This window comes from Vombatus ursinus, unplaced genomic scaffold (genome assembly GCF_900497805.2).
Source record: "Vombatus ursinus unplaced genomic scaffold, bare-nosed wombat genome assembly UNPS02008961.1, whole genome shotgun sequence".
NCBI classification, from domain to species: Eukaryota; Metazoa; Chordata; class Mammalia; order Diprotodontia; family Vombatidae; genus Vombatus; species Vombatus ursinus.
The window spans coordinates 7,889,845-7,913,635 of NW_020948739.1; the positions used below are offsets into that span (position 1 = coordinate 7,889,845).

A 23,791-nucleotide genomic window follows, 5' to 3' on the forward strand; every position below is an offset into this window, starting at 1 on the left:
ATATGTATAGTTATTATATAATATCAACATACTTTATCTTTTAATATCGTAAATAATTGAGACTTCTTCTCTGGTACAAAAGGAGGGCCAAAATTTTTTATGTGGATTTTCCAGATCACAGGAGTGCCATACCCTTAACCTTTATGTAACAGAAGGAACAAGTGTATATAAATTGGAGAAAAATTTCAGAACTGTGTTGGCAGAGAGAGGCTCCTCCCTGGGAGTTCCCCATACCAGTGAAACCTTAGGGATGGGGCCTTCCCCGCAACTTTCAATATTCATATGTCAGAAACCATTAAGAGTTTAGACACTTTTTGTCAGGTTGAAGTCAGTGTTAACTATCGGAAAATTCTGAATACTTCTGTGCCCAGATAAGAGAATAAAAACAACAAACAAAAACTTTGAAACAGTCAGTCTTTGAGAGGCAGGTTGGTACAGTGCAAAGAGTTTGGAGGCCAGAAATTTTGGTTCAAATCTCCCCTCTGCCCAAGGAAAGAACAAAACAAAACAAAACAAAACAAAAGACATTTTAAACCAGTTCTGGCTGCATTGGCTGGCTGTCTGTCACCATGCCTGGCATGCACTCCCTCTCTAGCTCTGCCTCTTGGAATCTTTAGACTTGGTTCAGGTAGCACCCTCTAGGTGGTGAGATTTTTTCTGGTTCTCTTCCTCTTCCCCTTATAATTCTGTTCTGTGCGTGTTCTCCTCTTTGTGTGCATACACGCATGTACGTGCACACATACAACACATGTATATACATATGTATGTGTATTCACATATTTGTGTGTATGTATATATGCATGTATATGTGTATATACATACATACATACATACATACATACATACATACATACATACATGTTGTTTCTCATTGGAGTTAGATTCACTAAAGAACTTTTCCAGTCATTAGTGGATCTCTTGGTGGAAAGAAGAAAATGAAGCTTTTAGAGGTGTGCTAATAACAACATTCCCCTTGTGCAGGGGCTGTGATGCAGATGTATCATCTCCTATTTATATTGGTCTTCCTCCCTCAAGTCTCTCTCAGCTCCAACCCATCCTCAACACAGTCATCAAAATAATTTTGCTAAGGTTCATGTCTGGCCATGTGATTCCTTCTTCCCTTTCCCCCTTGCCAATAAACTTCTGTGGCTTCCAGTTACTTTTAGGATTAAATGTGAATTCCCTTGTTTTGCATTTAAAGGTCTTCACAATTGGGCCTCCTCCTGCCTATATTATTCCCTTCCACATACCCTAGTTCAGGCATATTGATCTTTTCTCTTCCTCAAACAGGATGCTTTGTCTTGCTTTTTCGTTGGCTGTACCCTCTACCTGGTCTGCACTTCCTCTGTACCTGTGGCTCTTGGAATCCTTCAACCAAGCACCACCTTCTGCATGATGAGATCTTTCCCAGTTCCCTTTCCCCTACCCATCCTCTGTACCACATATTGGTTCTGTATGTGTTTTGCATATATATGCATACACCGATACAGAAATACATATATATCTGTATATGTATTTCTATCTATCTGTCTGTCTGTCTGTCTGTCTATTTGTCTGTCTGTACATTTATACGCATATGTTGTTTCATCCCATGACTGTAAGCTCCTTGGGGACAGGGACTGCCTCACTTTTGACTTTTATCTGCAGCACCTACAAAGTGCCTGCCACATAGTAGACAATTAATTTATTGATTGCCAGATATTAGGTATGTCATTGTTTTATGGCCAGCTTATATTTAATGATCTATCCAATTCAGAGGATGCTACATAGGATTCTCTCCAGTTCAATAAACATGTAGTAAAGACCTATAGTGTTTCAGGCACTTTGTTAGGTACATTCTTTATACAAATCTGCAAAACAACAATAGTCCCTAAGCTTCAAGAATTCATGATCTATTAGAGGTGGGGGGGGTAGCAATGTAATACATAAGAAATAAAGAAGGGATGTAGCACATAGTTGGTACAGTGGATAGAACACTGAACTGGGAATCAGGAACATTCATCTTCCTGAGTTAAAATTCAGCCTCAGACACATACTAACTGTGTGACCCTAGTCAAGTCACTTAACCCTATCTGCCTCAGTTTCTTCATCTGTAAAAGAAGCTAGAGAAAGAAATGGCAAACCACTCCAGTATTTTTGCCAAGAAAACTCCAAATGGAGTCATGAAGAGCTGGACATGACTGAACAACAAACAGCAAGGGACAAAGGAAAGATTCCAAGATTTCCCACACTAGGAAAATCTGAGGTGAGAGAACCCACTTTCAGCTGGGATAGGGCAGGGAAATCAGAGAAGGCTTCATGGAGGAAGTCATATTTAATTTAGTCTTTATTTTGTTAGTTAAAGTTTTTTTTTCAATTAACAAGCATTCCCACTTCCTCCTTCACTGAAAACAAAAACAAAAAGAAAATTTCTTGTAACAAACATAGTCAAGCAAAATATTGGCCATGTCCAAAAATGTGTCTGTACTATTATTTATAGGAAGAGAAGGATTCTAATAGGTTAAAATGAAGAAAGAGTGAATTCTAGGTCCAAAGAATGGATTGCACAAATGCAAGAGAATGTGTGATGAGAGAATGGACTGACAAGTGATCCAATTCTATTAGAACACAGAATGTGTGGGTGGGGAGTAATGGGAAATAAGACTGTGAAAGTAGGTGAAGCTAGATTGCGGAGGGTCTTAAATGTTCAAGGAAGCCTGTACTGCACCAAAGCTTTCTTGTATCACCTTGTAAATTGATTGGCAACAAAGAATTTATGAGCTCACATAAATGTTTTATTAGTCTGTCTTCTCCTCAAGTTACACTTTCTGTTTGTTATAGTTAGTCAATTCAGTGAAGTCAACGCTTGTTAATGGCAGCCTGTCATAAATGGACACTGGCTACCAGCCTATGCCTCCTATCAAGGGAGACCTCAAAAAGGCAGCTTCTGCTAAAGGTATGATAACTGAGAGAGGGGTAGTTGCTCTGCTCCTACAATCCACCTTGAATAATTGTGTGAGTAAATGCTTGTTAGGTTCTAGGCACTGTTCTAAGTCCTTGGGATACAAAAAAAAAAAAGGAAAAACATGGATTCTGTCTTTAAAAAGCTCAGATTCTAATGAGAGACAACTATATACATACAAGATATATACAATGTAAATGGAAGGTGGCTGAGAGGGAAAGTGGGGGGAATGAGTGGGGATCAGGAAAGCCCTGTTGAAGGTGAGAGTTGAGCCAAGTCATGAAAGAAGCCAGGGAAACTAGGCAGTGGAGGTGAGGAGAGAGAGCATTCCAGGTATGGGGTGACAGCTAGTGAAAAAGCATGGGTTTGAGAGATGGAATGTCTTGTGGGAGGAACAGCAAGGAGGACAGTGTGGCTGGATTGTAGAGTTCTTGAAAAGCAGATCTTTCTTGGTGAAACAGTTTTTATTCTTTTATTCCTTTACCCAGAAGTTATTCTGCCTGGTTTCTCAGGTCCCACAAAATTGGATACCATCCAGTTATGCAACCATATTTCTCACTTCTCACTGATACAGTCTTTTTATTCTAGTTATACCTGGAGTTATTTTATAGACAGGAGACAATTCTCATTGCCTCAGATATTCTGTCTGTATTCATGTTTCCCCTGCCTAGAATGTTGTTCCTTCACTTTTGTCTTTATTCATTCTACCCACACATAGAGTTCTGGCTTTGGAAAGGGACATCTGAGGTAATTGATGACTTCCAAACTTTCAACCCAGTATTCCTGGAGGCAGCCAATTCCATTTTAGGATAACTCTAATAGTTATAGAGATTTTCCTTGTATTAAGCTTAAATCTCCCCTTTAACAATTTCCATACAGTTCTGCCCCCTGGGACCAAGAAGAACAACTCTAATCTCTTTTCCACATGACATTCTTTTCCATATTTGAAGGCAGCTATCATATTGTACCCTTTTTCTTTTGAAGGTCAAGCATCCCCATTTATTTCTATTGATCCTCAAATGCCATAATCTCTAGACCTTTCATTAACCCTTTTTCCTTCTACAGGATGCATTCCAGTTTATCTGTGTTGTTCCTAAAATATTCCTAAAACTAAATACAATACTCCAGATGTAGTCTGACCAGAAAAGAGTATAGTTGAAATATTATCTCCTTTGTTCTAGATATCATGATTGTTAATCTTGCTTAGGATTGTATTAACTTTTTTGGGGTGGGGTTTGTGCCTACCACCTCACTTGAGTAATTCAGATTGAGCTTGTGACCCTTTAACAGCTTCACATCTTTTTCTTCTGAATTCTGAAGCCAGTAAATGCTCTTTCCACTATGCCACATGGTTTCCTTCAATAAATACATGTAATCCTGAGGATCTTTCCTTCCTTGACTCTCACACAGCATTTGGTTCCTTTTATGGATTTTTTTTTTTTACATTCTGTTATGTGTCATAGTTATTACATATTTGTATATGTGTTAGTGCACCTCCTATACCTGCTCTGTGAGGGCAGGTGCTTTGATTCCCTCCCATCATCTGGTACAGTCTTTTAGGTAAGTTACTTAACCGCTCTTTGTTTCCTCAGTTTCCTCATCTGTTAAATGCAGGTAATAATAGTGCTTACTTCCCAGGGTTGCTGTGAGGATAACATGAGATACTATTTGTAAAGTACTTTGCGAACATTAAGGGCTAAATGCTAAGCTATTATTATTATTAGTTGTTGTAGTATTATAGAGGCTTAATAAACTACTATTAAATGAAAGAATGAATATACAGTCTGATAGGATAGATGACAAAAATCACTTATGATTATAAATAGTAATTACAAAAGTGTGTTGAATAGCAAAGAAGATAGATTAGGAAGTATTCTTAAAGTTTGGGCACTATTAGACTAAATCAGAGTAAGTTTCATGTAGGACAGCTTTCAGGAATGGAAATAATGCAGTTTTAAGCTTTAATAGCATAAAAAAGTCTTTAATAGCCTAAAAGTACACTAAGACTTGGGACACTCTATACTATATATTCTATGACAGGCAGAAGGAATAAGTTTGTCTCATTTTATACGATACTAGGTGACACCATGAATAGAGTACTAGGTCTGGAGTCAGGAAGACTTGAATTTGAATCCTGCCTTAAAAACAATTTGGCTGAGTGACCCTGGGCAAGTCCCTTAACTCCTGCCTGCCTCAGTTTTGGCAGGTAGGGGGTAAGGGACTTGCCCAAAGTCACACAGCCAGGTTGTCGGGAGGATCAAATGAGATAATGTGTTAAGTACATGGCAAACCTTAAAACTACATAAATGCTAGATATTACTATTATTATTATATAGACAGCAATTTGGGAAAAAAAAGTTTGAAGGTCAAAAAGGAAGGCCCAGGTATATAGGGAGCCCATTTTTTTTTTTAAATTCAGATTGCAGTGTATCTGTCAGGGCTTTTATTTGCCTACTTGTATAAAGTATTTTGAATTCTAGAAAAAATCTGATCTATTTCTTCCCAATAAATTTAATAACAACAGATAATAGACTAGTAGTTGGGTTTCATCACTATATTATTTTGTGATTTAAGAAAATCTCAAATATTCTGGACCTTTTTTGAGGGGTTTGGGGTTTTTTTTGGTCTGTAATAGGGATATTCATGTACTCCCACTAACCTATTATTAGATTATTGTAAGAATTAAGGTTCTTGGGAAGAAGCTTTTATTAGATTCCAGATATTACTATTATATGTGTTAATATTTCTAAACAAATAAAAATGCATTTACATGAATTTCACTAAATTAGAATTTTCAGTAATTGAGATCGATGTTGATTACTTGTTTAGAGCTCATTTTTTTCTGATAAACAGTACAAATGGCCAATGTAAACAAACTTATAGGGCTGAATTAAAAAAATTTTAAGTCAACAATGTAGTATAGTGGACAGGAAGCTAAACTTGGAGTCCTAAAGTCCTAAGTCCATATTCTGCCTCCCATACTTAAAAGTTGTGTGACCTTAGGCAAATCACTTAACCTGTCTGAAATTCAATTTACTTCTTTGTAAAATGGGGGTAAAAATACCTGGATTACCTACTTCATAGGAAGATTATAAGGTTGGAGATCAGAGTTGTATTGTTCTTTGCAAACATTAAAGCTATATATGATTATCAGCTAACATTATTATAGTAAAACACATGCTTACATGAAAATGATATGCTAACCATGAATAAGCATCATGTGTTGAAATATTTCTCCCAAGACATTCTATTAAGGTGACTTTTGAATGAATAAAAAAAATGTGTCAACCTAGTTGGAGATATTGTATGGACATAACAATAATAAACCTGTGTTTCCTGAACAAATATCCTATGGTTCAGACTTTTCACAAATTCAAATTGGACTTTCCTCTAATTATCATCTAGCATAGTGATGGGCATATAGTGGGTACATAATAAATATTTTATTTATTAATTGATAAATGAGGTTTGCCTATAATAACTTATCTTCAATGGACAAAATAATTTCTGTTTTGTCAGGAAAATACATATATTGTTTTTTGCTGTAGTTAATCAATAAGCTTTCATTGAACCCCTCCTTTGTGCCAGGCCATGTGGAAAATCAGATATTCATGACCTTTTTGAGATTTTCCATTTAGCATATTTATTGAGCTATCTACATTTGCAATGATCGCTTCTGCATCCAAACCTAGGTAAATCATAATTGATAAACAGAATGAGTATGTATTATATATAACCAGTTTTCTTCCTGAGCCTCCCCCCCACACACACACTTTTGATTAGATTTCCAAGATTCTAGGCAAGTATATTTTTACCAGGCCATCCATTGTTAGATCTGAGTTAAAACTGTATGCCTTGGACTCTCACTAGTGGTATGATCTAGAATAAGTACTTTAACCCCTCTTGTTCTTAGTTTTCTCATCTATAGAGATGGTGATAATAGTACCTAATTCACAGAATTGTTATGAGGATCAAAAGAGTTAATGTATGTAAAGTGCTTTATAAATGTCATCTGAGATTATGAACTTATTCAATTAAATCCGACAAGCATTTCTTAATATTTATTAAGCACATACTATGTGACAAACACTGTGCTAGTCACTGGGAGTACAAAGAAAGGCAGAAGACAGCCTCTGCTCTCAAGAAAATCTCCAGAAGTGTAATAGGGGAGACAATATACAAACAAATATACACAGAGTATATATACATAAGACATATATGCAAATAAGATATATGTAGGATAAGTTGGAGATAATCAACAGAGAGAAGGCACTAGAATTATACTTAAATGCAAGGATGAAGGTTAAGCTTTTTGTAAATCATTAGAAAGCTCAGTTATATAATGAAAAAATGCACTGGGTTCAGAGGTTTTGTCCAGGGTTCAAATCCAACTAGCTGTCTGGCTGTAAGCAGATCATTTCAACTCTCTAAATTCCTGTTAACCTTTTGGTAAAAAGAGGATAATAATACCTCATAGAATTGTTACAAGAAAAGTGCTTTGTAAATCTTAAAATATTCTATAAATGTGAACTCTCTCTCTCTCTCTCTCTCTCTCTCTCTCTCTCTCTCTCTCTCTCTTCCCCCCTCTCTTTTTGGTGAGATGTGATTTCAGAGAACATAGGGTCATTGATCTAGAGATGGAAGGGGCATCAGAGTTCATTTAGTTCAACTCATCTTGTCCCCTCTTTATAGATTATGAAATTGAGGCTGAGGAGGTGACATAGCTTGCCCCCAAGGTCACACAGTTATTAAGCATCAGAGGCATAATTTGAATCCGGGTCCTGGAGAATTTCATAACTCTGTCATATTCTTATTGATTCAACATTCATATGCTTGTTAATCACAGAGGAGGGCTCTATTAGAGACTGGACATTCACAAATGAATGTCATCTGACAATCTGGCATGAGAGATATGATTAGAATAAAAATAATTACAACATGTGTTGAAATATGATAAAAGGCATAGGAGAGGTAGCAATAGAGTGCTTTGGCACCATCAAACTCCATCTTACATGATATAGGGTGTCCCAAAAAGCTATTAAATTTAAAACTGTACTAAGACTTCAGGGACATTCTGTTTGTTTGTATACATGGCATCTCCCTTCCACCCCAAGTAGAATACAAAAGCTCTGTTTAGGGCAGGGACTTTATAATTTAAAAACATTTTTGTTATCCCCGATGCCTGGGCACTTACACATTTTTGTGGAATTGATGACTTATTTAAGAGAATATTTTTAGGTATGTGGGTCTGCCTTGGTGTTTGTGAGATAGGGTGGGATGGGATAAAGACTTGTCATAAATAAAAGGTTCTTGAAAGAGGTATTACTAGTACTGGATCTTGAAAAACAATCAATATTATTTTTATATCTTGAAGTTATATAGCATTTTGTAGTTTATAAAGCACATCCTCATAGCAACCCTCTGAGTTAGGTAGGATACAATGGATTTTACAGATAGACATTTGGGATGGAAGGAAAGGCTTTCCATGACTAAGGAAAGGCACGAGCAAGAGGTTGAAAAGAAAGGATAGCATTAGGGGATGATGAGTAGGCCAATTTGACTGAAATAACCAGTACAGAAAATGTTTCAAAGTGAAGTTAGAAACAGATTGTGGTGAACTTGAATGCCAGGATAAGGAGCTTGAGATTTCATTTAGTTGACAATATGGAGCCACTGAAGGATTTTTAGAGCAGAGTAATAATGTGATTAGAATCTTAGAATGAGTATTCTGATAGCAGCATAGCTATAATTTGGAGCAGAGAGAGTGATGAGGTATGGAAACCAACTATAAGGCTATTGCAGTAATACAGTAGTGAGAAAATTAGGACCTGAGCTAGGCTGGTAGTAGTAGGAATAGAACTGAAGAAGAAAAAATGTGAAAGAGAATAAATTACTTCCAAGATACCTTGCCCCTCTGAGGGTATGATGAATCACTACTGACATTGCCAGGACTTAGTGAATTTTAAGTCTCAATTTACAATAACAAAGGGATAGTCTTTTCTGAAATGAGTGGGAATTTAGTTTAAGAAAGGGGGTTGAAAAGCTGAATGTGCCTAATCTGATCATTATACTTGGAGAATGTTGCACAAGATGGAGAAATCTTCATAGCATATAAGCAAATTCCATATACAAGTGGTACCTTTTCCTCCTAGATTTGAAATAGATCCATAACACTTTAAAGATTTCTTCCTAGGATAATCACAATTGGAAATAGTTTGGAAAAAAAAATTTTAGGGCAATTGGGGTTAAGTGATTTGCCCAGGGTCACACAGCTAGTAAGTGTCAAGTGTTTGCCGGATTTGAATTCAGGTTCTCCTGACTTCTGGGCTGGTGCTCTATCCACTGTGCCACCTAGCTGCCCCCTGGAAGGATTTTTTTAACCTGATGTTTGTTTGTAATGGTTCCTTATCTATTTTAATTTTTAATCACTTCTAAACTTTTCAGAAATATCGGAGTGCTTCAGTGGGGGCCGAAGAATACATTTATGAACAAACAGCAAGGTAGGTTGATGAGAGACGGAACTGGTTAACAAACTGATTAAGATTAAACTAGGACATTTGAGGAAAACAAGATAATTTCTAATCATCTGATCAAACTTTGAAGTAAATGCATAATATATCTAATGTTAAAATAGGCAATTACCTTAATCATTTTTCAAGTTTAATGGAAAGAGTAATGGTCTGTGAAGTCAGGAGATCTGGTTCTAGTTTCAACTCTTCCACCAGTTGACTGTGTGACCTTGAGCAAGTCTCGTCATCTCAGTCTCAGTGTTCTGATCTGTAAAGTGATGTAGTTGGGACATATAACCTTTAAGGTTCTACAGTTCTTCAGTTCTACAGTTCTATCATTCTATGATATCATGCTGTTGTTTTCTTAGGAAAAAAATAAATTATAAATTTATTGTTTATTCCAATTCATTGCAACAAAGTTAAATCAACTCAGTTAAGTAAGCATTGATTGTGTCTTCTCTTCCTGGTGTCATGCTAGGTGTTGAGGATATGAAGACAAAAATGAGAACAGTTCTTGTCCTTAAGAAGCTTACATTCTACTGGAATTTTGTTGTTTAGTTTTTTTCAGTTGTGTTTGGGTCTTCATGGCCCCTTTTTGGGGTTTTCTTTCAAAGATACTGGAGTGGTTTGCTATTTTCTTCTCTAGCTCATTTTACAGATGAGGAACTGAGGCAAACAGGGTTAAGTGACTTGCCCAGGATCACACAGCTAGTAAGTGTTGGAGGCTAGATTTGAACTTCTGACTCCAGGACCAGTGCTCTATTCACTGTGCCATCTAGCTCTCCTATCCCTATTTTAAAAATGAGAAAATGCAGGCAGAGAGAGTGATTTGCCCAGGGTCACACAGCTAGTCAGTGTCTGAGACCAGATTTGAACTCAGGTCTTCCTGACTCCAGGCCCTGCACTCTATCCACTGTGCCACCTAGCTGCCCTTATATTGGAATGGGAGCTCCTTGATTTTATGACATATCAATCAATAAACAAACATTTACAAAATGCCTTATATGCCAATCACTGTGCTAGGCATATCTAATAAGCATATTTTTCACTCCTTCTTCTTAGAAATTTATTTTGGATCTCTCTTTATTATCAGCTTTGGTTGAAGATTTTATTGCCCTAAGGTGAAAATAGACATTTTAAAAGTTGACTTTGAAAGTCACCTCTTTGCCTAGGCTTTTTTTAAGAGTACATGAAATAAAAAAACTAAAAAAATCAAATGGCCCCATTGAAAAGACTAATGCAGAAAATTTCAACTTACACTTAGCATACAATGCAGAAATAAACACTTCAGTTCAAAAAGACCACTATAGTATGTAAGTGTATTTCACATAATAAAATATATATCTCCCTGAAAGTTCTATAATTTTAATGTAAATGAAGTATTTCAAATGCATTAGGAAAATTGGCTATTTGTTTTGTTTTTGGTTAGGCAATGGGATTAAGTGACTTGCCCAGGGTCACACAGCTAGTTAAGTGTTATGTGTCTGAGGCCAGATTTGAACTCAGGTTCTCCTGAATCCAGGGCCGGTGCTCTATCCACTGTGCCACTGAGCTGCCCCGAAAATTGGCTATTTGAAGAAACTGTCATGTTTCCTTTTGTGAAGCAATTGTTTTGTGAACAATTATTTTGTAATGGGAAAAATTATCTTCTATTGTATTCCTTTTCTAAGTTTTTTTTTGGTATATTATGTTGTCTTAAAGTAGGATACACCTATATTATATCAGCTTGATGAAAGTCAAAGAAATTTACATATTATACCTCATTGGTTATATGTTGTAGCCTGCATTCTCCATGGGCCATAGGCTTGCACAATTAACCAGGTATATTATGGACTTTCTTCCTAACCAAAAAAAAAAAAATCTGACACATAGGTCCCTACTGGGAATTACACAAGAAATGTATATACAGTATTAGAAATGACCTTTGCCTATTTCCATCTTAAAATTACATCTTCCTTGCTATAGGCTAAGTTAGTGTCAAATTCAAGCAAATGCAGGTCAATATTTATAAGAAGGGACATTAAATTTATTAAGCATCAAAAATGAAAATAAACAAACAAAATGGAGGTGGGAATGATAATTGTTATTCTTTTTTTTCCCCTTTTCCTCAGTAGCACATTTCAGTATACTTTGGAAGCTACCAAATCCCTACGTCAGAAGCAAGGAGAGGGACCCATGACCTATTTAAACAAAGGACAATTCTATGCCATCACCCTGAGTGAGACAGGAGACAACAAGTGCTTCAGACATCCCATCAGCAAAGTCAGGGTATGAGCATTTTTCATATTAAAGACACAGAAATCAGATATCTAAAAGTCAGAGAAGAATTTTTTTCATGTTTTTTTGGGGGGGAATGGGGTGGGGGTGGAGAGCATTGCTTTAATTTTTCTGTTTTCTTCTTTTTCTTGAATAAAAGAAAAAAACACAAGGGTTTTGATTTATCATCCTAGACAGGTGCCAAAATCATTTCAAGGAATAACTATGGTCTGCAACATACATAGTTTTAGAATATATCAGAGGGACATTCCCTGCTTCATTCATCAGATATGAACTGCATAGCTTCTTATCAATTAATCTTAATTTATTAGGTGTGTAGCTGTGAAGTTGAAATCTATTTGGGAGCATGAAAGAGCTGCTACTAGATTCGAAAAGGGAGGGTATGATTAAGTCAGTGTAGGGAGGAACTTGGAGTTCTATTTAAAGGTTTCACAGCTCACTCCCTCCCTATTTAAGGGACAAGACTCAAGCCTATCTGAATTATTTGGAGGGATTCTCAGATGCAGAAGCGTCAGTCCTTTTGGTGGAAAATGTAATTTGAGTTTTAGTCTCACATTGGAATGCTGTCAGCTTCTAGAATCCACAATGATGCCGGGAAGGAAAATAATTGATAATCTCTTCACACTGAAAAGGAGTATTTTATCAGATTCCCCCATCAACACCACCATTACCAAGAAAGTTGCAAAAATCTTCAGATTTTCTGATAAAATCTTTATGCATCTTCACTCATAGCGACTAACCACTGCCTCCCAATCCCATTTTGTTCATACCTTCTACCTCCCATTGAAAGACTCATTGAGATGAAAGAACACTACCGTATGGCTGTGGCTAAATGTGGCAGACTTGAGTTTATCCAAAATAAAAAAGTCCCCATGAAAATCCAACCAACACATTATTAAGAAAAGAGGAAAAGTTTGTTCAGTTTCTCTTGATACAGTGGCACAAACTTGTTTGTTATAACTGGATTTAATTGCTTTGTTTTAGTGTGAGAAATTAGAAAGGTTATTAATCTGACCATTTTTCCTCTACATTATTATACTCGCCTTCTCTCTGGGGAATCTAATCCAATCCAAAAAAAATCTAATCAAACAAGGATTTTATTAAGCACCTATCTACTGGATGTTCTTTGGTCCTGTGCCTTCTCTTATCTCTCTACACACCCCTTCATGGATACCTCATCTGCTCCCAGGGGTTTAATTATCATCTCTCTGCAGATGACTCACAGAGCTATATATCCATCCCCTTCTCTTCTTTCCCACCCTACCCCCACTTCAGTCCCACATCACCAGTTGCCTATTAGACACTTCAAACTGATTGTCCCAGAGATATTTTCAACTCAACATGTTCAAACTAAACTCAAAATCTTTCCCAAATCATCTCTTCTACCAAACTTCCCTCTTTTTGTTGAGGCTTTCATGTTCCTCAGTATTAATCTTGACTTTTCAGTTTCTCTTACCCTATATTTCCAGATAAGAGTTCAATTGGATTTAATGGGCTGTATTTTGATGAGGAGAAAAATATTCTCTATGAAGCGCTACATTAGGATTTCAATTCAGTTCAATTCAGTGACCATTTAGTACAGTGCCTACAATATGTCAGGCACCGTGCTAGGCACTGGAGATGCAAAGACAAAAAAAAAAAAATTGAATACAGTAGCTGCTCTCAAGTTTATATTTAGAATGCAGAATTTATTTCCTCTCTGAAAGATGACAAATCTAACAGTGACTACTGCTTGTACTTAATACAATAGTAGTGGGGAAAGGAATGGACATTTCCCCCAATCACTGGCAATATTTCCCATAGGATCACATTTAATCTAATTTGGAATATAAAACCCAGTCATGGGTGGTAGGGTGTTTCTTTCATTCATCCCTAAGGAAAATTTTCAAATTTTTTTTAATCCTCAGATTGGGTAAGGACTTCCAATTTCTAAATCAGGAATACAAGATTATTTATATTACCTTAATTCATTTACTAAAGGAGTTTTTGTTTGCAATGAGACTTTAACTTGGGAACAGCCAGAAACAAACACTGAGACACCACATAGTAAACTTATGTGTAAGGAACAAAGTTTGGAGATGTAAAATGAAAACAAGCAACTTGGCAGGCTCATAAATTGAGTAACCCACCACGTGTTGACTTCTCTTTGTAATTTTTCTGCTTTCTTTTAAGTTCAATAGGCACTGCCTGTGAACTGGAGTAATGTTTATTTTTAAATTGTGTTAACCTAGCAAACTTTCCTAACTAATATAAACCCTTTGACAGAGCAATCTATTTCCTTGTACAGTATTTCCTAATGTACAAAAATAGATTGAAATTGGGCCAGAGTTCAAATGAACTTGTGAAAAAAATATTGAATAGTATATTCTTTCAGCACAGTTAGAAAAAGCATAATGCATGAAATAGGATCCCAGAGATTGAGCTTTTGAATCCAACAAACCTTTGAGGAAAAGCCTACTCTGGGGAAAGAACTTTACTAGGGGCTGGGATACAAAGGCAAAAATGAAACAGACCCTGCCTTCAGGGCGCTTACATTCTATTGGGAAGGGGGACCACAACATATATAAAGATAAGGGAAAAGTATAGTCAAAGTAATTTCAAGTGGAAGAGGGAATATGAGGTTGCCTAACTACATAATAGATGCTGATTTCTCTAATATTAAAAATGATAGGAGAAGCTACATTTTTGCCATGGTATTAAAGGATTTTTTTTGTATGTGATGGGGTACAGCTCATCACAGAGAACTGCAGCTACCACAGTTTCCATATCTGTAGAATGAAAAAGTTGGACCGCAAGACTTCTAAGCCCCCTTCCAGGACTGATACTCTATGATTCTTTGGGTCAATATGTATTCAGGCAATCCAAGTTTTTTATGACTCTAGTGATGAGGTTTCCAGTTCTTTTTAAAAATGGGTTTTTTTCTTTCTTTCTTTCCTTCTTTCCTTCTTTCTTTCTTTCTTTCTCTCTTTTTCCTTCCTTCCTTCCTCCCCCTCTTCTTTCCTTCCTTCTTTCCTCTTTCTTTATTTCTTCCCTCTTTTTTCTCTTCCTTCCTTCCTTCCTTCCTTCCTTCCTTCCTTCCTTCCTTCCTCCCTCTCTTCTTTCCTTCCTTCTTTCCTCTTTTATTCCTTCCCTCTTTTTTCTCTTCCTTTCTTCCTTCCCTCCTTTCTTCCCTCCTTCCTTCCTTCCTTCCTTCCTCCCTTCCTTCTTTCCCTCCCTTCTTTCCTTCTCTCCCGCCTACACAAGACGTAATCTCCGTCACTCTTTGACTTGGCAGAGTGTGGTGATGGTTGTCTTCAGTGAAGATAAGAACCGAGACGAGCAGCTGAAGTACTGGAAGTACTGGCACTCCCGGCAGCACACGGCCAAGCAGAGGGTGCTGGACATCGGTGAGTAGTCCCGGCCCCCCAGCACGGCCCTGCGGGGCTCCGCACGGCTCCGCGGGGGGCCTATCTGCTATTGTGAAGTTAAGGCGAATGCTAGTGAGTAACAAAGCAATGGCAGTTCAGAAACCTCAAAGCGGGAGGGGGGAGCGTTTTTTCTCCCACGAGAGGGAAACTTACACTCGTTTCTTATCGGAAACTAGTGATTCTCAAACTTCTTAGCCTCAGGACGCCTCTGCACGCCTGAAGCTTGAGGATCCCGAAGAGCTGTCGTTTTTGTGACTCGTGCCCGTCACTATTTGCTGTGTTGGGAATGTCTTGGGGCTGTGCACGTGGTTATGACCTCGTGGATCCCCTGAAAGGGCCTGGGATACCCCCGGGACCCTCAAACCAAGCTTTGAGAGCCGCGGCTTTAAGAATAGCGCAGCCCAGTAGAGCAGAGGACGTCACCGTCTGGGGATAGTCGTGTGGTGGAGTCCTCCCTTTGGCAGTCTGCTGAAACCCGTGTGCCCCTTCTCGGAAAAATGTTTTTAGCGCGGTGCCTGACACATAGTAAACACTTAGTAAATACTTGTTGACTTGACTTGATTTGAATGCGTAAAAGCAAATACATAGGATTACGAAGGAAACTAAAGCTATCAAGTGAAGTCACTCAGCCCCTTCCTCAGTTTTCTCATCTGTGAAATGGGGATAACAATAGCATCTAACTCCCAGAGTTATTGTGAGGATAAAATAAGATGACATTTGTACAACATTTTGAAACCCTTGAAGTATTATATAAATAATGTTATTGTTAACATTATGAGTAGAAGATATTTTTAAAAACAAGTTCACCGACCCTGGATGACAAGCCCTTGCAGTAAGGCATTCCTTTCCTCTCGGAGCTTGTTTAGCCCCTCTCAGGGCTTGTGTTTTGAATGTCTTCCACCTTGTAGATGATGGTGCCTCTGTTCACTACATAGCTTTAGTGTCTATGCCAATCTTTTGGCATGGATGATTAAGAGATGTGATAAAAATTAAGAGCCAATAAGTACTGTTTTTAAGAAAATGAAAATATAACTCAATACTCAAAAATATAACTCAATAACTCAAACATTACAAGGGAAAATTAAACTCTCAAGAACACAATAAGGAGGGACAGTTAGGTTGTCCAGCGGATAGAGCACTGGCCTTGGAGTCAGGAGGACCTAAGTTCAAATCCAGCCTCAGACATTTACTAGCTGTGTGATCCTGGGCAAGTCATTTAACCCTGATTGTTGCCAGGGGGGAAAAAACCCAAAACAACAACACAGTAAGGAGCAAAAAAAGAATCGAAAGGAATAGAAAACCTAAGTACAACTTCTCCACATAAACTTTTGCTTCTTATCCATCATTACTTAATAATAATAATAACTGACATTTATGTGGTACTTTAAGTTGGCAAAGCATTTTACATACCACCATTTCATTTGTTCCTTCCACCCTGGTGAGTAGGGACCATCAGTATTACATCAAATATTAATAGAGGTCATCTGCTTTGCCAACTTTAAAGCACTACATCAACGTAGGTTATTTATCCTCATTTTACAGATGAGGAAAATGAGGCTCAGCATTGGCAAGCAGATTCTCACCCAGATATTCCTCTTGCCAAGTCTAGCATGATTTCTCCTATGTAATGTTGCCTCATGGACTTATTAGTGCAGGAAAAAAAAAAAACTTCAGAAATCATTCAGTCTCATTCATACAAAAGAGGAATGAGGCCTAGATTGGTCATTATTACTTGTCTATGGTCAAATGCCTAGTAAGGAGCAGAGCTGGAATTTGAACCCAGGCCTTTGTGACCTAAGGAAGATCTTCAGCTTGCTCAGCTTTAGATCTACTCATAACTCAAGCATTATTTGCTGGCTCTGTCTGCTTTGTTTGATAAGGTGATATCATATTATAAAGAGAATCCTGGAGTAGGAGTCAAGAGATCTATGTTCTAGTCTTTATTCTGCCTCCACAGAAGAAGCTGTTTGATCTTGGAAAAGTGACTTCCCTTCTCGGGGCTTCGGTTTCCTCACTGAACTAGATGAAATCTAAAGTCCCTTCCAATTCTTAAATTATATAATCTTATAGCCCGTATCCCAGAACTACAACTGTGGGTTGTGTGTATGAACTAGTTGGGGCTTCTTGTTAATCACTTTTTTTTTTCCTTTTTGGTTTGTAACCTCAGGAACAGCAGAATTTGGCTTATATTCAAATCTCAAAAAAAAAAAAAAAGAAAAAGAAAAAGGAACTCATTTCCCAAGAGACCACCCAGACTAAAAAACATTAAACACAGGACAGATTCTATTTCAACCAACATAAAAGGACTCATCTTGAGCTTGTAAATAGTCAACACAATTCTTTCTTTTCTGGAGGGCCCTCACTTTCCCCAGGACTGTATGCAATTTTCTAGACTTATAATACTGTGCTAGACTTGAGGATCCTTGCATGAAGGAATTGCATAGGGTCACTAAATAGTGTATCCCTTTTTCCTTGGACCCAAATAATCTACATAGCTCACAGTATATGAAGGGCAAGGTCTGGCTTTATTCCCTCTAAGTTCTTCTTGATCCAGGATTGCTTCCCCTGGGTACTTCCTCATCCAAGAATGTCTTTACCATTTTGTCATTTTGACCCTCCTACTTGCCATCTCTATTGCCAAGCATTTCCTTGTGATGGATTTTGGACTTTGCTGGATCATTGCCCGCTCTCCACTCCCCACTCCTTATCAGCTCCTTTCTCTGAATATAGCTCCTCTCTTTCCTTCCTTGTGTCTTTCTTCAAATTTATCTATTTCTGCTCTTTTAAAAGCCAAGGTCAAAGTGTCTCTGGCATTACTTAATTTGCATTGAGGTGTTAACTAGGTGATAATTACCTGTGAACTCTGTCAAGGTGGGGTCAACTATCCTGAGTTCCACAACAGAGTGCAAATGTGGGGTCAATGGAGATGTTTACAACTCAGAACAAAAGTTTTATGGTTTTAACCTTGTTAACAAGGAGTTAACCCTGACCAGCCTTCTCCAGAGTATATCCTCCACAATCCTATGATTCAAAGGCAGCTATGTTGTAAGTCCTCCAAGTACTTGTGAAAACTTGATTGAGATGTTGTGTCTCATCTGAGCACTCTTAGCTCTCTGATAGCATCATTCTCTCTTTGGGTCCCATTTCCCAAAGAAACTTCAATTTTTTAAAATGTTTATAATGGAAAGACCCAGGAATATCATTGGATGTAGGGCAGATCTGCCATCTACAGTCCTCACGTTTGTCACTCCTTCAAATAAGGAGAAAAAAAGGTTATTTGATGCTGTGGTTGAATTATTTCATTTTGTCCTTTATCAAGTTGGAATACCATACATATGACTATGCTACCATTGACGCAATCTGTTAGGTTTTACAACTTTTCCTAATTCCTCATGTTACACTCCCATTTAAAGTTGGATTCTTTTTAAAAGTTTCATTGATGACATTTTTATTTTCTATCCTACCTCTCTCATAGTTCTTTCCCTGTAGGAAAGCAGAGTCTCAAAAGGTCTAACTGTATGCAACATTCAAATCAACAAAAAGTTATTAAGTAACATATAAAGACAAAAAATGTCCCTGCTCTAAAGAAACTGATATTCTTCTGGTGGAATACAAATAAACAGATGAGGAAATGCAGGGTGATTTAAAAAAAGAGGGAACTTTTAAAGGAAAGTTAGGAATAGCTTCCTAAAGGAAGTGGCAAATGAAATGAACCTTGAAGGAAGCTAGGCATTCTAAGAGACTGAGATGAGGAAAGAGTATGTTCTATGTTTGGGGAAAAATAGTCTTTGCAAATACAACATTCTGCATCTCTAGTCCCCTACTTCTCTACCAAATATTTCATCATCTGTCCTAGGGGACCGAGTTCTGTCATTGCATTTAATATGAGTTCGTTGTTCAGTTGTTTCAGTCATGTTCAATTGTTTGTGACTCTATTTGGGGTTTTCTTGGCAAAGATACTGGATTGATTTGTCATTTCCTTCTCCAGTTCATTTGACAGATGAGGAAACTGAGGCAAACAGGGTTAAGTTATTTGCCCAGGGTCACATAGCTAATGTCTGAGACTAGATTTGAACTTGCATCTTTCTGACTCCAGGTCTGGCACTCTATCCACTGTGCCATCTAGTGTCCAATCTGAATTCAGTCTTTTAATTTTATCTTCTTATACTCATTGTTTATATTGTTCTCCTGGTTCTGTTTTCAGATGAGGCTTTTTTTGTTTGCTTCCTTTGTTTTATTTTTTGTCTTTGTATCATCAGCTCTTAGCACATACTAGGTACTAGTAAATGCTTGTTGAATTTATACTTCCCAAGTTTTTCTGACTTCCACATATTCATCATTTTTTCCAGCATATAATGTTTATATACCATCCTTTGTTTGGACATATCTCAATTGATAGACACTGATTTTGTTTCTAATTGTGAGGTTGTTTTTTTTTTCCCTGCCATACAAAATGTTGCTTTGAATATTTTAGTATATTTGTAACCTTTTTATTATTGATCTCTTTGGGGATATATTTAAAGCTAGGTTTCTAATCTATGCTTTTTTCTCTTTCTTAACCTTTTAAAAATATGTGACCATTAACAGAACAGGTTTTCCTCAGTTACAGATGAGTTTTCTCATATGGGCTATTTTACTGTGAGAATGAATGAAGAGGAGAGACTACCATCATGGCAAGTCATACTAAGTCTTCATGGCCTATGTTTGCAGTTGAACATAAGGATCTTTGGTTCCTTGTGTGTATTCAAAGAAAGTTGAGGCTGAGCTTACTCTTCTATCTCTGTGTATATAATTCCATAGAGAGTAATAAGGTACCCTTTGATATAGGACTTAATTCATAGCGCCTAAAAAAAAAGTTGAACTTCATTTTAATGAATCCTTTCCCCTCCTCTACCCAAAAGGTTCACCTGGGCCTTACTGTGATAGAGTCCCAGTTGCATTTGCTTACATGGTAGGGCCTAAACTTTATGAGCATCTCTGCTTCCTAGCTTCCCTGGTTTCCTTTATATCTTTCCTTTAGGTTGAGACTTTAGGTCTCAACCAAAGTCTCACCTTCTGCAAGAAACCTTTCCTATTCCCCCTAAATGCTAGTGCATTTCTTCTACTGGTTATTTTCAATTTATCCTATGTATGCTATATCTTCTCTGTACATAATCGTTTGCATGTTATCTCCCCCATTATGCTGGGAGCTCCTTGAGAGCAGGGACTATCTTTTGCCAGTCTTTGTATCTCCAGTGCTTATCACAGTGTCTATCTAGCACATAGTAGGTGCCTAGTAAGTGTGAGTTGCCTGAAGGATCTTTAGAAGTTCCTCCTCACTTTGGGTTGTAGACTTAGTGCCAGCTGGTACTTTGGGAAAAGAGCAGGGCTCAACAAGTACCCTAAGCTGACTTTTTTCCCCCTAAGGCACAGGGTAAGAGTTCATTTATATGTGATGTATCCCTTCACAAGAATAATGAGGGAGCTGTTGGGTTTTTTTTTTTCCAAATAGATATTATCCTATTTTGCAGGTCAGAAAACTGAGGATCAGGGAGAGAAAATGGATTGCTCAGATTTACAATGTGCTATCCTTTGTGTTCAAAATGAATATAATTGATTCCTCAGTAGGGCATTTGCTCAGTTTGGTTTTTTTTACTTCAGTATTGGCTATGGATTTTTACTGATATGTTCATATGCTCTTGCTAATCCCGTTCAACCAACATTCATCTCACTCCTAGTAAGAAAAAATTGCTAAAACTATTACTGAAAGTGGATTGATTACATCATCTTTCAAATGAAGGATAGGAGGTTAAAGGTACAGTCTGTAGCTGTGTCAATTCAATTTAATATGCATTTATTAAAATGGTCTACTCTATTAAAGTATGTTACACACTCAGGATTCAGAGAAAGTTACTGCTTATACCATAGTCTCAAGGAACTTACAATTCAATGGGGGAAAAGACATTTAAACAATTAACTATGACATCATAGAGAATGTGGGAAATCTAGATGGCACAGTGGATAGAGTGCCAGGCCTGAAGTCAGGAAAACCTGAGTTCAAATCCAGCATCAGACACTTACGCTGTGTGACCCTGAGCAAGTCACTTAACTCTGTTTGCCTTACTTTCTTCATCTATAAAATGAGCTAGAGAAGGAAATGGCAAACCACTCAGTATCTTTGCCAAGAAAACCCTAAATGGGGTCGTGAAGAGTCAGACACAACTGAACAACAACAACAGCATCAGATGGACTTTAAAAAGGCCAACGGATTTAGCAATCGGCAGATCATGAGTAATCTTAGAGAAAGCCTTTGAGCATGGCAGTGAGATTGAATGCCATTTTCTTGTAATGGTACAATATTCTGAAAAATTGTGAGAAGAAAAAGGGTCTATTTTTAATTCTCTCAGTTTGAAGTATACCATATCTACTGACTGAAAAAGCATTCTTCTTCTTGATAGCTATTTTTATAGACCCACAGAGCTAAAAGTAATTTTAGAGAAATCATTGAGTATGGCTCCTGCGTTTTACAGAAGATAAAATGAGACTAGGTTCAAGGTCATACAACTTGTCATATAGAGAGATAGAACTTGTATCTTTGGGTGTATAGTTTAAGACTCTTTCTCCTACAGCTCCTAGTATATGCTAATTAAACAAAGAATTTGTGGCTATTTGCCTTAACCTGTTGAAGAACCAATAAACTTTCATAGAAGAGAGGCACAAGTCTTTTTTATTTGAAAACACAGCATTATAATTACTACTCGAGAAAATAGAAGCAATTAAATAGGAACATGGAGTAGTTCCAAATAAATCAAAAAGTAAATGAATTTCAACTGCATACCTGTTGGTTCAACATTTATATTATTACAGGGTTTATTTTCCTAACACCAACACATTTATACTTCACAGGCTGTCATATCCAGTCTTCCCATTCTCATCTCTCACCACCCCTCCACTCCCCTGGTTCCATGGCTTTGCTTTTTAAAAACAGGATGATCACTGACTCACTACTTGGCTGGGGGCTTCATCGAGTTAGAGCTTGAGTCCAAGGACATGAACAGCTTATTTAGCTGTGAATGTAACTCCTTGATGTCAAGAACTGTCTCATTTGTAGTTTTATATCTTCTATACCTACATGTGATATATATATATGTGTATATATATATATATATATATATATATATTTAGTAGGTACTTAATAAATGCTAGTGAATTGATTATCTCATTAGCTTTCTCTATAAACCTTCCATTCTTTCCAACTTTCCTGTCCTAGTTGAGGGTACCACCATGATTCTAATCAACTACATTCACAACCAAGGAATCATCCTTCCCTCTCCTTTATCCCTCTTATCCAATAAGTTGCCAGCTCTTGTCAATTCCACCTCCACAGATTATCTTGCGCAAATCCCATTCTCTTCACTCACATGACCAATTGCACTACCTCAGGCCTTTATCACCTTTAGCCTAAACTACTTCAATAACCTCCTAAATGGTCTCCCTATCATCAGTATCTCCTTTCTCAAATCCAACGTCAACACAGCTGCCAAATTAATATTCCTGAAATATGGATGTATTCCCCTGATCAAGAAGTTCCCATGTCTCCCTTATGCCATAAAGTTAAAATACAAACTCTTTTCCTTGCATCTTAAAACCTTTTAAAATTTGCCTGTGGAGGTGGAGTCAAGACGGTGAAGTAGAGGCAGGAACTCAACTGAACTCTCCCAATTTTTCATCCAAACAACTTTAAAATAATGCCTCAAATCAAATTCTGGAGCAGCAGAACCAACAAAAGGTTGGAGTGAAACAATTTTCCAGCTTAAGACAACGTAAGAGGTCATCAGGAAAGTTCTATCACACTGGGGTGGTGATTAGCCCCAGAGTGCAGGACAGTCTGTACCCTGGCAAAGCCAACATCGGGTGATGGAGTTGGCTGCATCGGGGCTTCTGGAGCTCTCAGCCCAAAGACAGTATGGGAGTCAGGCAACTAATTAGAAAGAGATTACAGAGGACACTTTGCTGGTGCTGGGTTCAGCACTCTATTGCAATGCCCATTTGCAGTTGTAGGTTGCAGGCAAAGAGAAGTATTAGTGATTTTGGGTTCAGGACTGGGCAGAGAAGAGTGCTTGTGGTTACTCATAGGAGAGCAAGGACCTGGGTATCAGTTCCAAAGCAGAAAGGGGCATTAGTGCTTGCAGACACAGGAGAGTAGGGGGCCAAAAGGAGTGATAGCACTTGTGGATACAGAGGAACAGGGGTCCTGGTCACAATTCCAGGGCAGAGAGAGGTACTCATGGTTACTCACAAGGGAATAGGGGCACTGGTCTCAGTTCCAAGGCAAAAAGGAGCACTAGCACTTGTGGCTGCCAGAGAGCAAGAGAACTGGTCACAGTCCCAGGGTCAAGACGAGTGCCAGCACTTGTGGCTACAGGGGAACAAGGTCCCTTTTTAGGTGAAGACCAAGGCACAGGACTGTGCAGTGACTACACCTCTTCTTAAATCGTATGACCGTGGAAGCACTGAAAACTTACAGATCCCTAGAACTAGCTCTGAAAACAGCTGCACAAAACTCCTAAAGCTTGGGACGGTACCCCCTTCACCCCAGAAGGACAGCCCAACTTTAACATCAAGAAAAAGTCAAGAAACAGGCTGGAAAAATGAGCAAACAACAAAAAAAGAGTTAC

The 23,791-nt window shown here is 37.8% G+C and overlaps 1 protein-coding gene across 4 annotated transcripts in view; it reads left to right on the top strand.

Annotated features, from left to right (window-relative positions):
* Positions 1-23,791, top strand: part of GRHL2 (grainyhead like transcription factor 2) — a 232,047-nt gene that overhangs the window by 81,773 nt on the left and 126,483 nt on the right. For 3 of the 4 annotated variants that reach the window (XM_027850005.1, XM_027850006.1, XM_027850008.1), the window contains exons 5-7: positions 9,386-9,441; positions 11,562-11,718; positions 15,002-15,113. In XM_027850005.1, the coding sequence (XP_027705806.1) occupies positions 9,386-9,441; positions 11,562-11,718; positions 15,002-15,113 (325 nt within the window). The remainder of the gene's footprint in view (positions 1-9,385; positions 9,442-11,561; positions 11,719-15,001; positions 15,114-23,791) is intronic. The other variant, XM_027850007.1, reaches the window with a different exon arrangement.